Raw genomic sequence first — 14,065 nt, forward strand, 5'->3', positions numbered from 1 at the left:
TTTCTTAGAAGGAACATGCTGAGTTTAGGTTATATGTTTCTTCAGCTAGGCCAGGAGAGATCGTCTGTATCCATTTATAGTTCATGAAACTGGTAAACATATTTATCTCCTCCACCTGAAATTCCAGGCAAAGGGATTACACAGGACCACCCCAAGACTGCAAGTATGAATCATTATACTATCTTCCCTCGGTGACAATGTTCACCTCCCCTCTACACCTTTCCTTCATGAACAGAATCACTGTATTGAAAACAAATACAACAAATATTAATAAGAAACCCAGTCACTACTTTCTCACACCTAATGCAAATAGATATAACTTAGGTCTCCTGTATAAACCAGATGCATCCCAATTTCAAAAGATCCAGAACTATATTATCTGTAACATGCATTGTTAGTTCCTTGACTTTGGGAAGCCAGGTTCTTCCCAGCTAGCCATTCAAGGACTGGATCTTCCCTTCTATTCCTGTCCCAGCAGAATGTCCTCTCCACTCCAAATCAGGACGATGAAAGGGGGAGATACTTGTAACCTTGTTATGAGCAGACTCATGAGTCAGTTGTGTACCACTTGCAAATTCCCCCCACCCCCAAAAAGTGAAGTAAAGGGTTACTGTAGAAGCCCCTGAATATGTGTGTGCATTATGACGACCCCCCCTCCTTCTTACTACTATCTCCCAGTAATCAGTTTTTGTTCTGAGGGGGAGAGAGGGGGATCGCTTACTCGCTGTTAGCCAGAATATGTTATGTGGAGATAATTTTTCTCCTTCTCCAGTCCCTATTACCTTAGTTTACCTAAGAATAGAAATATGACACCAGAGGCTTTTTAAAGTTAACAAAGAAAACAGAAATTTATTAACTAGTATTAACAAAATGGATTTTGAGGGGAAAATGTATTGGAGGGAAAGCATAAAACCAGATATATAAATTTACAAGATTCACTTCTGAGAGAGCTTAGTTTGTATTTGGCTTAGATTTTACATAAATTACGTTCCTTTCGTTCTTAGTTCACAAACTTAGTTCTGTTCCCCAGAACTCCTATAGTTGTTGTTTCACAAACTCTGCTGCCTAGCTACCAGGGAAGGAAGAGACCTTTCAATGTCTATTCCCCAGAGAAACGCAGAAGTATGGTGATTTACCAAAACCTTTCTTCCTGTTCTTATTACTGAGCTACCTCACACTAGTGGCAGTAATCCCCTCACATTATCCTGTAACTAGAATAGCTCCTTCCCAGAGACTAATCCCTCTTTGTGACCGGAGAAAGGGCCCTTTCCCTCCCAATCTCAATCCTGTCATTCAACATGTTGTGTGTTTCACTAGATTAGGCCAAACTGAACCCTCAGGTTCTCAGAGTTGTTCACAGCTTCTTCACTCGCAGGTTACCAATCTTCAAATCCTTTCTTTCTTTCAGAACTCAGAGAGTGAGCCCCTTGCCTCCACCCACTCATCTCTCAGCTTCTACTGAAGATTAACCCTTTGTCCGTCAAATGCATGTTCAATGCCATCAAATCTCTTCCAATTTATGGCAGCCCTATGAATTAATGACCTCCCAAATGTTCTATCCTTAGCATCCTGAGGGCCGTGGCTTCCTTTATCGAGTCTATCCATCTCATGCTGGGTCTTCCTCTTTTCCTATTGCCTCAATTTTCCTAGGATTACTGTCTTTTCCAGTGAGACTTATTATAGTGGTATTTGACTAATTCACCATTTTTTTCTTCCCAATTTTGAATGTTAACCGAGAATTCATAAACTCGTCAGTGAACTTTGCTTAAAGTTACATTAATCTTTAACAGTTAAATTAAACAGTTACAGAAATTGCTTTTTAACAGAGGTTAAGAGTTAAGATTGGCCTTCTTATCTTGCTTTATCAGATGGGACGTATGCACCTGCTGATTGGCTCATTTGCACTTGTGTGGATTATCTCATATTTAGTCTCAAATCAATAAAACAAAAATTAATCAAAAAAATTAAACAAAGGGAAGAAGGGTGGGCGGGTCTGCTGTGAAAATGAACAAGGCTAGGTGGCCAGTCCTTAAATAGCTCGCAGGGGCGGGGCAACGCAGCATGCTTCTGCATCATCTGCCGTCGCCCTAGCTCCCAGAGCAGCCTGCTCGCATGTGCCAGCAATAGGCTGGAATACAGGTGGGGGTGGTTACAAACTGCCCAGCCACGTGGCTGGCGAATGGAAATGGCCAAGGCATGTGGCCTGGCCAGCAGCTCTATTTCTGGAGCAGGACTGCAGACCCACAATCACAATGTGCGGCTCACAGTGAGTACCCCAGCCACATGTTTCACATCTGATCCTTTAAACTGGAGATGCCACATACTGAAGCTGGGAGATTCTGCATACTAAGTAGATGACTGAGTTAATATTCAATAAAACATACTGTACCTATCCGAATTACTTGAGCAACGATGTACAAATCTTTCTTCATGTCCTTGCTGCTGAGATCCTACCAAAATAGAGAAAAAGAATAGTAACAATTGTCAACAGGTTCTATTTTGAATGTAGAACACTTTCAAATATAATCCTCTCCTATATATTTCATCACATATGAAAACTCAAGCAATAATATGTAATTTAAAATGTTAATCGTTTATTTAGAAAGGCCTCACCTACATTTCACACAAGTAAGACCTGCTAGTGTTAAGCTCTTACTTATTTCATATGTTTCTTTCACCTTCCTGTTCATAAAGATAGATCATAAAAGGCAGAAGGAAAGAAATATATGGCTGCATAGGCTGATGGAAAATTTGGATATTACTGTGGCCCTGAATAAATGTACCCTTCCTTGCTTATGAAGACACAGCAACTTGAAAGCTTTCTCATTAGTAACATTTTGGGTGGTGCAAATAAAAGGAGCTTGGGAACCTGACCCAGATGGGAAAGATCTGCTAAGAATTTGCCCCTTTGCTTTTCCAGGTAATGTGAAAAGCCCAAACCATGCCAGAGGCACAAGCATTTTGCACAAACAAAGTCAAAAGGTCCTTGGCCTATAGTTGTTTGCTGGTAGCTCTGTTCAGCTTTGTAGACTCTGAAGATCTTCTCAGGACTTTGATTGCTTGTATTAGTAGCTGTGGAAGAGAAGTAAGCCCTTATGCCTGGAAAGAGAATGGCTGGTAGCAGTGGGATTCATCTTATGCCACCCATTTCTAGGTAATTTCCTTTATTTTACCTACCCCATGGTGCAGAGTGGTAAGGTGCAGTACTGCAGTCAAAGCTCTGCTCACTACCTGAGTTTGATCCCAATGGAAGTCGCTTTCAGGTAGCTGGCTTAAGGTTGACTCAACCTTCCATCCTTATGAGGTGGGTAAAATGAGTAGATCTAGAAGGGATAAATAAACTCTCTAACTTGAACATTATTCTTGTCCTTCCTGCCTACTGGTGCTGCCTTATTTTCTCCTGATTGCTGTCGGTAAAATGAGTACCCAGCTTGCTGGGGGTAAAGTGTAGATGACTGGTGAAGGCAATGGCAAACCACCCCATAAACATAGTCTGCCTAGTAAACATCGTGATGTGACATCACCCCATGGGTCAGTAATGACTCGGTGCTTGCACAGGCGACTACCTTTACCTTTTACCATCCATCTCTTGGTGCAGGACATCCACCAGGGTGACCAAGGCTGTTTCAGTCCCATAACCAGGCCTAAAGCCATACTGAAAAGGATCCAAGCAATCTACTTCACCCATGAAAGCTTGAAGTTGACCATCTACAAACTGCTCAATCACCTTGCTCCAGAATGGAACATTAGAGACTGGTCAATAGTTACTGAGATCTCCTGGATCAAGGGTAGGCTTCTTTAGAAGATTGTGTACCACAACCTGTTTCAAGGCTGGGGAGACCACCCCTTCCCTCAAGGAAGCATTAACTACTTCTTGGACCCAGTCAGCTAGACCACACGCCCTGGCAGATTTAAATAGCCATGAAGGGCAGGGTCATACAAGGAGGTGGTATGCTTCAAACTTCCAAGGATCCTGTCCACACCCTCATCCAGAATAAACTGAAACAATCCCAAATAGCTGGACAAGTCAGCACCCTGGAGCCATCTGACTCTGGCACTGCTAACATACAGTCCGAGTCACAACAGATAAAAGAGATTTTATTTGCAAAGGGTTGAGCAAAATGGTCACAATGAGCCACCAATCAGCCCCAGGACCGTCTTAACACATGGGCATGCTGGGCAGTTGCCCAGGGGCCTCATAAGCATAGCGGCCTTATGCTAATCTATGTATGTTGTGACTTGCTGTCAATGAATAAATAAATACTATACTAAACTATACATATATGTTATTGGAAAATGCATACTTAGCATGTTTTACTAAAGATAATGAACAATATTAATATTAATTTGGTTTTGATTAAGAATAAATACTGAAGTATAATGTAAGGAAGGACTTGTTCATTATGGAAGCAGAATGTTTAATATTTCCAGGTGAATAACCCTTTGAGCAGAAATGAAACGTAATGTTTTGAGTGGAGTACAGAAGAGGAAAAGAGCTGCACAGGAGGAGAAAATGAGCAAACTTCCAAAATTAACATCTTGATTCAACCTAGATGCAATGTCAGCCACTAGTACTGCTTCTTCAAATATAGCATCCACATCTACATCCACCCCTGCATCCAATCATCCATTTCCAGCATTACAGGCCCCTAGGCAAAGCAGTGCACTGGGGCCCCTACCTACACAGCCACTCACAGGAATAATAATGCTGTTAAGACAGCCCTGATCAGCCCACCTCCTCTGCAGATCAGATCCCAACAGGCCTCTGACTATAAGGAACAGCTCTACTGGCCTACACTGTGGAAATGCAATGGTAGTAGAAAAGTGTTATTCCTTTGCCACCATCACCACCATGAAATACCTATCTCTTATTAGACTCATCCCAAGTCTTCCCCCACTGTCACTCTAGCATTCTCCCTTGTCATAGCCCACAGTCCCTCAGTAAACCAAGGGGCTACTTGGGCTCTAACACTTGAGAGAGGTCACCTGAGAGCAATTTTGTCAACTGTCCAGATAATTTCCTAATTCCCAAGGTCAACTAAGGCATAAACAGAAGCACCAGTTATATCAACAGGAAGATGCCCCAGAGCCATCAGAATGCCATTTGGATCCATCTGGCTCCAGGGGTAGATCATGTTAATGGCTTCTCTACCCCTGCGAATCTAGATATCCCTGTATGTCTAAACCTGTCCAGCACAAAGGAACCATCAACAATGCCACCACTCTCAGATCACTTTCCTTCTGCTGAGAACAAAATACCAGATTAAGATTGTGACCTGCCCAATGCGTAGGACCAGCTATTACCTGAGACAGACCCATGGTTGTCCTGGAGGCCATGAAATCCTGACTTGCTCCTGACATGACAGGCTCAGCATGAATATTGAAGTCCCCCAGGACAACTAGCTATGGGTCCTCAGCACCACCCTTGAGACCAGATCTGTCAGCTCAAGCTGAGAGACTGATAGTGGGGTAGGTAGTACACCAACAGAAACCCAATCCTGTTTCTCAATCCCAACATTAGGTACATTGGGCACATAAAAACAGTGTTGCTTACCTGTAACTGTTGTTCATCTACTGGTCTTCTGTGCAGGCACGCATAGGTACTGCGCACGCGCAGGCCAGCCGCGGAGAATTTTATGCTGGAAAGCTCTAGAAAGTTCGAGCCACTCGCACCCCTCCCCCGCCTAACAGCTCTTCCTGCCAAGCGGTCATGTGACGGGGAGGGGCGAGCGGCCGTCCCTCCAGTTCGCCACTTCGCCGCCGCGGTACTGTCCTGTAAAGAGAGCAACCCACAGCGGGGACGGAGGGAGGGATGCGTGCCTGCATAGAAGACCACTAGATGAACAACAGTTACAGGTAAGCAACACTGTTTTTCATCAGCGTGGCTTCTGTGCAGTCCCACATGGGAGAATAGCACGCTAACAAAACACAGGAGGCGGGAGTGCAGTTGCAACTAGCAACCTTTATTAATTCCCTACAGAACTGTGTTCAAAACTGCCTCACCCACCACTGAGTCACAGCGGGCACCTATATCCATAGAGTAGTGGTGAACAAAGGTAGCCGGACTGGACCAGGTCGCAGCCCTACAAACATCCACTAAACTGACCGAACCTTGGAAAGCAGCCGAGGATGCCACTGCCCTGGTGGAGTGTGCCTTTACACTAAGTGGACACTCCTTGCTGGCTGACTGATAGGCAATGGAAATGGCCTTGGTTACCCACCGTGCGATGGTCTGTGCCTTGCAACCCTTCTTTGGGCCGAAAAACCATACAAACAAGTTATTATCCTTTCGATACTGTTTGGATCTATGCAGATAAAATAAAAGCGCTCGCATCACATCCAAAGTGTGCAAGCATCTTTCTTTGGCTGACTGAGGGTTAGGAAAGAAGGTGGGCAGCACTATATCTTGAGAGGTGTGAAATTTAGAGACTACCTTAGGGAGGAAGTCGATGCTGGTGCGAAGGACCACTCTATCGTTATGCACCTTCAGGAACGGTGGGTCATGACGCAGTGTGGATAAATCACTGACTCTCCTGGCTGATGTAATGGCCACCAAAAACGCCACCTTGTAGCTGAGATAATATAGCTCACAGGAGGAAAGTGGCTCAAAGGTCTTGGCCATCAATTGGGATAACACCCTGGTCAGATTCCACTGTGGCAATGGTGCCTTGACAAAAGGGAAAATATTATTAAGGCCCTTTGAAAAACCTCTTGCACAGGGGGTGGGAGAATAGGAAACGATCTCCTACACCCTCATGCAATGAAGAGATAGCTGCCAAGTGTACCTTTACCGACGAGTTTGCCAACCCTCTCTCCTTTAGAGATAGCAGATATTCTAGTACCCAGGCCAGGGGACATGAGCTTGGGTTAAGACCTCTCCCTGTTGCCCAAACTTCAAACCCTTTCCACTTGCTGCTGTACGAACGTTTGGTGGAGGGTTTCCTGGCCGCTACCAGTACTTCCATCACCTCTCTAGGGAATTCCTCCACTACTGAATCAGCCACACTGTCAGGTGGAATGATGCGGGGTCGTGGTGCCACACACCCCTTAAGTTCCCAGAAATGTCCCTGAGCCAACTTCCATAGCGTCGGGAACCATGGTCTCTTTGGCCAAAAAGGGGCTATCAGAATCACCTGAGCTCTGTCTGCTACCATCTTCCCCACCACCCTGTGGATTAGGGGAACTGGGGGGAAGGCATACATCAGCTGCCCCGTTCATGGGACCTGAAACACGTCTCCTATTGGCAGTGGGTCCCCTGCCACCCTTGAGCAAAAGATGGGGCACTTTGTGTTCTCTTTTGTAGCAAACAAGTCTGCGAAGGGAATACCCCAACGATCCATAACCCGTTTAAGGAACATTTGTGCTGTCTGTCCAACTCTCTGTTGAGAGCATTGGCTACAACGTTCGACTGCCCTGCGACATGAATGGCCGCCAAAGAAGCGCAGTGCTGAGCAGCCCACTCCCAAATGTGGATGGCTTCCTTGCAGAGCCGTCGCAATCCTGTACCACCCTGCTTGTTTATGTAGTACTTCGCGACCACGTTGTCTGTTGCAATCAGAATCCGTTTCCCTTGTATCGTCCCTGCAAAAGAGATCAGAGCGTATTTTATAGCCCTGAGTTCCAACAGGTTAATGTGTAGCTGGGACTCCTCCAGAGACCACCTACCCTTGGTCCGCAGGTGGCCACAGTGTGCCCCCCAGCCTATCAGGGAAGCATCCGTAAAGATCTGGATGTCATGGGTAGGCACCCCAAATTGTACTCCTGCGAGGTTACAATCCCGTCCCCACCAATTTAGGGATTTGACCACAATCCTAGGGATGGAGTCCTAGGGAGCTCGTTCATCGAACGGCATCTCCTCTAATCTGTTCTTAGCCTCTTGAGGCAAGTTAGAGGACCTCAGCCAGGAGAAGTGACGTAGCGCTACACTGGACGCCAGGGTCTTGCTGGCAACATCTGCGGCATGTCTGGCTGCATATAGTTCGTGACAGCCTAGCCTGTAGCCTTCTGACTGCATGGCCTTGGCTACCTTTATTTTCTCCTCACTCACATCTGACAACAGGTCAGTGACATGCTCCCATAGGAGCATCTGGTAGCGCCCCATTAGGGCGCTATGGCTGGCGACCCTTAGGCCTAAGGAACCTGCCGAATAAAATATGCGGCCCATGAGGTCCAGTTTTCTACCCTCTTTGTCAGAGGTAGAGGAGTGGGATCCAGCTTTCCCCTTAGCTGGAAGAGTGTCAGCTACCAAAGAGCTGCTTTGAGGATGTTGATAGAGGCAAGGGTGCTCCCCTTCCTGGACCCTATATAAGTTGTCTACCTTTCTAGGGATTAAGGGATAAGATGGCTTGGCCCAATTTGTAAGCGCGATCTCTCTGATACCCTTCACCATGGGGATGGAGACAGGTTCAGCCTCTGGGGAGTAGAGGATATCCATTACAGGATCCTTTTCCCTGGCTTGTGTGGGATCGACCTTAACTCCCAGAGCTTTGGCCATTCTGGCCAGTTGCTCGTTATAGCCCCAATATCTTCTGACGGGGAGACTGGGAACGGGTCGCCCACCACATCATCTAGCGAGGGCCAGGAAGAGGTTTCCGACCCCCTGCGAGACAATCTAGTCATCCTCTGACTCAGAGGAATCAGGGTGGAAAACCTGCCTCGACTGTGCCGACGTTCTCGATGTCGATGCCACCGCTCCACGGTCTCTCGGAGATCTGGAGTGACCTCTTGGTGCCGAACGGTGTCTTGAGGCAGACCGGATCACTCGGTGCCGAAGCTCCTCATGGTCGTGTTGGTACCGATTATCGATCTGTGGCGAAGAATCTCGAAGTCTATCGGCCGCTCTGGGCGAATCACGACATTGAAGGGAGTCTCGACACCGACTATCCCCTCGGCGGGGGGAGGGAGAGTGGCAACAGGAGCAGCAGCCCCTTCGGTCCCAATGCCGACGGGCTCTGTAGCAATCTCTCGTGATCTCAATTCGGAATCAGAATGGAAGTCAGGAATCACAATCATATCGTGCTCCAAAGGGGAAAAGTAAATCTGATCCTCCCGAGGGGACCTTTTCCTTCTGGGGGAGGTGGAATGTCCGTGACTCACAGAGTCTTCCCCCTGGAAGGAGCTCGGCTGCAACGTTCCCTGGATGATGAAGGGGAAGGGAGTTGCGCCTCACCCGATCTAGGGGAGTGGGGCTGTTGGTCGCGAGTCCCATGTCCTTGTACTCTGATGGGGGATAGAAGCAGAGTGCCCTTAAGGGAGGCTGGTGGGGATAAGAACTTCGGAGAGTTCTTGGCTACCGAGCCGTTTTCAGGTGTTAAGCTATCCCTTGACATCGATAAGATCTTCGGCATCAAGTCGCTCCTAGGAGTGGGGTCATGCTTTGGTGTCGAGTCCTTTTTCGACGTCGATGGCGATCGATGCCGAGATCCCGACTTCTCCTCCCGACAAGACTGCGACCTATCAGGAGACTTTTTGGATTTTGAAGACGACACCTTGGGATCGCCCGACTTCTTAGATCCAGTAGAAGTCTCAGATTTTTTCTTCTTTTTGGACGATGAGGGGGAAGGTTTTGAGAAGAAATACCCAGTACAGGAGCTAAGGACTGCTCATATAAATAAGCCTTAAGCTTCAAAGCCCTATCCTGTCAGGAACAATGGGTAAGCGAACTGCAATGTCTGCAGGACGCTGATATATGCGCTTCCCCCAAACAATAAATGCACTCGTCATGTTCATCTAACTGTGACATTTTGTAACCGCAAGAGGAACATTTCTTGAAGAGCGCCATCATACTCTCCATAGGTAAGAAGAAAACGAAGAGCTCACCAGAAAACGTTCTAACTCACGTGGCGGCAAAGAAAGAACTGGAGGGACAGCTGCTCGCCCCTCCCCTGTCACATGACCGCTTGGCGGGAAGAGCTGTTGGGCGGGGGAGGAGTGAGAGCAGCTCAAACTTTCTAGAACTTTCCAGCATAAAATTCTCCACGGCTAGCCTGCGCATGCGCAGTACCCATGTGGGTATATTTCCCCCCTTTTAATATACAAATCCAATGCCTCTGTGACTGACATAATGCCTTTTTTACTAAGCGACAGGCTACATTGTCAGTGGCAAGATTTGTTTCAGTCCTTATATCCCTCCAACACTAGATATATGCTGCTCAAGATCAATTGATCAAGGAGCTTCTAAGGGATAAAAGGAAAGTACCCATGTGGGACTGCACAGAAGTCACGCCGATGAACCAGAAGTTTCCTGGATAGGGCACCATACTAGGGGAATATGGTCCTTACAGACTACAGTGACTCCACCTCCTGACTATCAGACCTATGCTCATGTATCTCCATGTACCCTGGGGGGATACAGTTGGGAGAGATTAACCCCTGCCATACCTCAGCCAAGTCACAGTGATACTTGCCAGGTCAACCCCCTCATTCAAGATGAAATCCTGGATGGCTGCTGGATGCAGGAACATGTGATACAAATAAGCATTCTTGTTATTCTGCTTAAATTAGATGGGTATTAGAACTTCCGGTAGGGCTGCTGAGCGAAGCACTGTGTCTCCCCGGGGGCTCCCGGTGGGGGAACCAAGAAACGTCTTAAATAGGGGTGTCAACGCGCGCCCCCCGATTCCTAAATAGTGGAACGGGTGTCAGGGAATCTCCTGCTGCCGATGAAGAGCAGTTTGACTCCTGAACTCTCTGAGTTTTAAGACTCCGGAGATTCAGAAGCAGTCCCGCTGGCTTGAGGGGTTTTACTTCGCCGCAGACGTCTCTTTGGAATTAGGCTTCGCTCTCCCCTATCTACTACCATCTAAGCAACTATACAGAAGTAAGAATACCTACTCTCCTAAAATCTGAGTAAGTTTAAAAGAACTCTTTTGTTTTACCTGGATTTGGAAGTCCCAGGAGATTGCTAAACACATCTGTCGAATCCATATCTCCCCACCCAATGTTTAAATGACTCTTTAAAAACAAGAAAAGATCAGATAAACCAGCAGGAATCTTATCAATTAGATCAGTGGGAAGACATAACAACTAAGATTTTTGAAAGACGCTTCAGTTACCAATCAGGAACTACTACGTATAAAGGGGAGGGTGGAGGAATAATCCCCCCCACCCCGAAGAGTCGTCTTTCTAACTAAACAAAGCTTTCCTGCCACATCCTTCCTGGAAACAATCTATCATCGCGAGAGAGCCAGAGAACTTGGAATCAGAAGTGTGGCATTAGTGTGTAACTGGCAAATATCTCCCAAATTCCTGAACATAAAGAAGATGGAAGGTTTACGACCCTGATTCCTGCAGCACCTCTTTGTTATTTACAACACTGGTGTATTTGCCTGGATTTTACCAAATGAGTTTTAACAGAATTTTCAGAAGTAGCAACCATGGAATATCTGACTAAGCAGCTGGAACAATTCTCTGCTTTAATGAACATTCAATATCAACTTATTAATAAAAAACTGGACATTATCTTAGACGATCTCAAAGACATAAAAACCCAAATTATCACAATAAGGTCAGAGGTGATACTAGAGGGCCCTCAAGTTGACAAGAGAGACGAAGAACAGAAGAATCTTGCGAAGGAAACGGAGAACTACAATAAACAAACTGCAATAGCCCAGCTGACAACAACGGATCTGAATGTGACTTTGACTTCTGTCTCTTCAATCTGCCTGATGAACTTTTTAAAACCTGCTTGGAAGACTTAATGAGTAGAAAAACTGGAGCTGTCGGGATCTTTTTCTTTGAATGTGGGATGGAAGATATTGCAACGTGGATTTACTATGAAGATCATCTATCTGCAGAAGAAACCCTACCAACAACTTCCAAGGATGCTCTTCGACGCTTACTGTTAATGAGAAAAAGGAAATGCTGGAAATTCCGGACAAAGGGACTAATTTAAAAGAGTCTAGTTTCTCTTTTGGAAAAGATTAAATAGGAACCGGTTAAAAGGATTGGCTTTAATGGAAATAGAATCATATATGATATTAATTTACTAGAAATATAATATGTATTAAATGAGTGTTTGGGAGAAATGGAGGACTTACAAAATAATTAATTTTTAATTGAAGTAATTAAATGTTTTCTACTATTCTAATCCATTTATTATTAGTGAGATTCACGATCTTCTTCTTTTTTCTTTTATTTTTTTTCTTTTTCTCTTTCTTGTATATGATAGTATTAACTATTAATTTTTTTCTCTGAAAAATATAAATGTCAAAGAGATTAATAAATATTAGCAATAATATCAGGATTAGAATTTTATGCAAAAGAGATTACTAATTTATCACAAGATGGAGGGAGGTGTAGGGGAAGTCAGTATTTCTTTGATTATATACAAATATTTTTAACAATGTTTCCTATCTGTTTTTACTTTTTATTGTTTATGTCAATTGTTAAACTATGTGTTTAATATTTTTGGAAAAATAATAAAAAAAAATAAAAAAAAAATTAGATGGGTATTATAGCTGCCAAAGCAGTTTGGCTTCCTTGAATAATTCTTGTTCACTTGCCTTCCTTCTCCTATCTTGCCCATTTTTTGTTACAGAACATGGCTGTAGAAAATCGTTTCAGAGGGTACCAGTGTAATTTTATTTTATATACCGTAGTTTATTGTATGGACACCATTCAGAAGGACTAAGTTACAGTATATATGGACACCACAGGCACTTATAATAATTTCTTCCTAGGACTCTGCTGCCACTTCTGGGGACAGAGTATGTTGCAGCCAGAGCAGAGTAAAAGTGTACAGTCCTGCCCATCCCTGATCCTTAGGCACTATAAGGCACCAAAGAAAGCTTCATAAAAATATATAAAAATAACCCTCTTGAGACTAAAATCCAAATACTGCTACTAGTACTTGCTCTGCAGTAAATATAGGCTAACAAATTACTCCCTTCTCCACACTGGCATTTTGAAATGGTGTTTGTCTACAAACACATGCAACAAACCAAAAGACAGTTCTAATTTCATGCTTCATTAGAAGCAATGGGCAAAACAAATGCCAAATGAAAGACAAATGTAGCAGGAAACCGAGTGTTTTCATATCCGCTTCATGTCAGCAATCTGTTCAAATCAAGCAGATAGATATGATTCTCAAAACAGAGCAACAATTTTTATTGGAAAGTTTTCTTTAAAAAATTAGAAGTGTTACTTACTGTGAAAACTGCACACATTCGGTCAATCTTGTCTGGATTTTTGGGGCCTCCATTCTTGTTTAACCTTACCAGAAACCTTTCACTGAAAGACAAAAGGAATAACAAAAAATGACTTAAACACAAGAGGTATCTAAGTATATGTTTTCTACTCTGCTTGCTAGTCAAAATTTCCAAAAGTTTAACTAATTTTATTCAACAATCTAGTCACCTTATTCTGGAAAAAGTACAGCTACATTCATAAGATACTGTGACCAGTTCAGTCAATAGTCTCCCCTACCTGCTCCCTACAGATGAAGAGAATGAATTAATACTTATGATATTGATGAAAGTATAGTAATTCATCATTATACATTCGTCTTAATAAAATAATCTTGGTCTGAAGACAAAACAACAGAGATAAAAAGAAACTCACAAGTGATGTACCACTGACTCCTTTGCACAGAGACATTTAAACATCTTTGTAAATTGTCTATTTTTTTAAGTCTGAAGAAGATTCCCACAGTAGTTTTAGGCGGCATGTTCCACTGATCAACTGTTTCCCTGTTATTTCCATTTCCAGTCTGCCCTATCCAAAGATCCTTAGGCAGGAATGACAGAAAGGGCTGTTGAGAGTTCTGCTCATATACATAACTGTATTAGCTGATTAGATATATAATGAGCAGTGCCATCCTAAGCAGGTCTCCTGAGAATCCCTCTCAACTGTATTCAGTGGGGCTTACTCCCATCTCTTAAGGCTGCACTGTAAGCATGTAATTATCTGAACCAAGCTAATGGACAAAATGCCATGGAGCTGCTATAAAGAGGGAGAGAGCTAGGTATCATTGCCTCTCCTCATTCTTCTGCTGGTGGAATTTGTGCTGATGTAAGAGGATGCATCAGTGTAAGAGGGAAGTGATGCTGCCCAATTCCCATCTTTT

At 44.3% G+C, this 14,065-nt stretch overlaps 1 protein-coding gene across 3 annotated transcripts in view; it reads right to left on the reverse strand.

Moving 5' to 3' along the window:
- Positions 1 to 14,065, reverse strand: part of DOCK3 (dedicator of cytokinesis 3) — a 209,864-nt gene that overhangs the window by 124,720 nt on the left and 71,079 nt on the right. For all 3 annotated transcript variants that reach the window (XM_056855260.1, XM_056855269.1, XM_056855252.1), the window contains exons 10-11: positions 13,149 to 13,230; positions 2,390 to 2,450 (exon numbers count right to left, since the gene is read on the reverse strand). In XM_056855260.1, the coding sequence (XP_056711238.1) occupies positions 2,390 to 2,450; positions 13,149 to 13,230 (143 nt within the window). The remainder of the gene's footprint in view (positions 1 to 2,389; positions 2,451 to 13,148; positions 13,231 to 14,065) is intronic.

Source organism: Euleptes europaea, chromosome 1 (assembly GCF_029931775.1).
Source record: "Euleptes europaea isolate rEulEur1 chromosome 1, rEulEur1.hap1, whole genome shotgun sequence".
NCBI classification, from domain to species: domain Eukaryota; kingdom Metazoa; phylum Chordata; class Lepidosauria; order Squamata; family Sphaerodactylidae; genus Euleptes; species Euleptes europaea.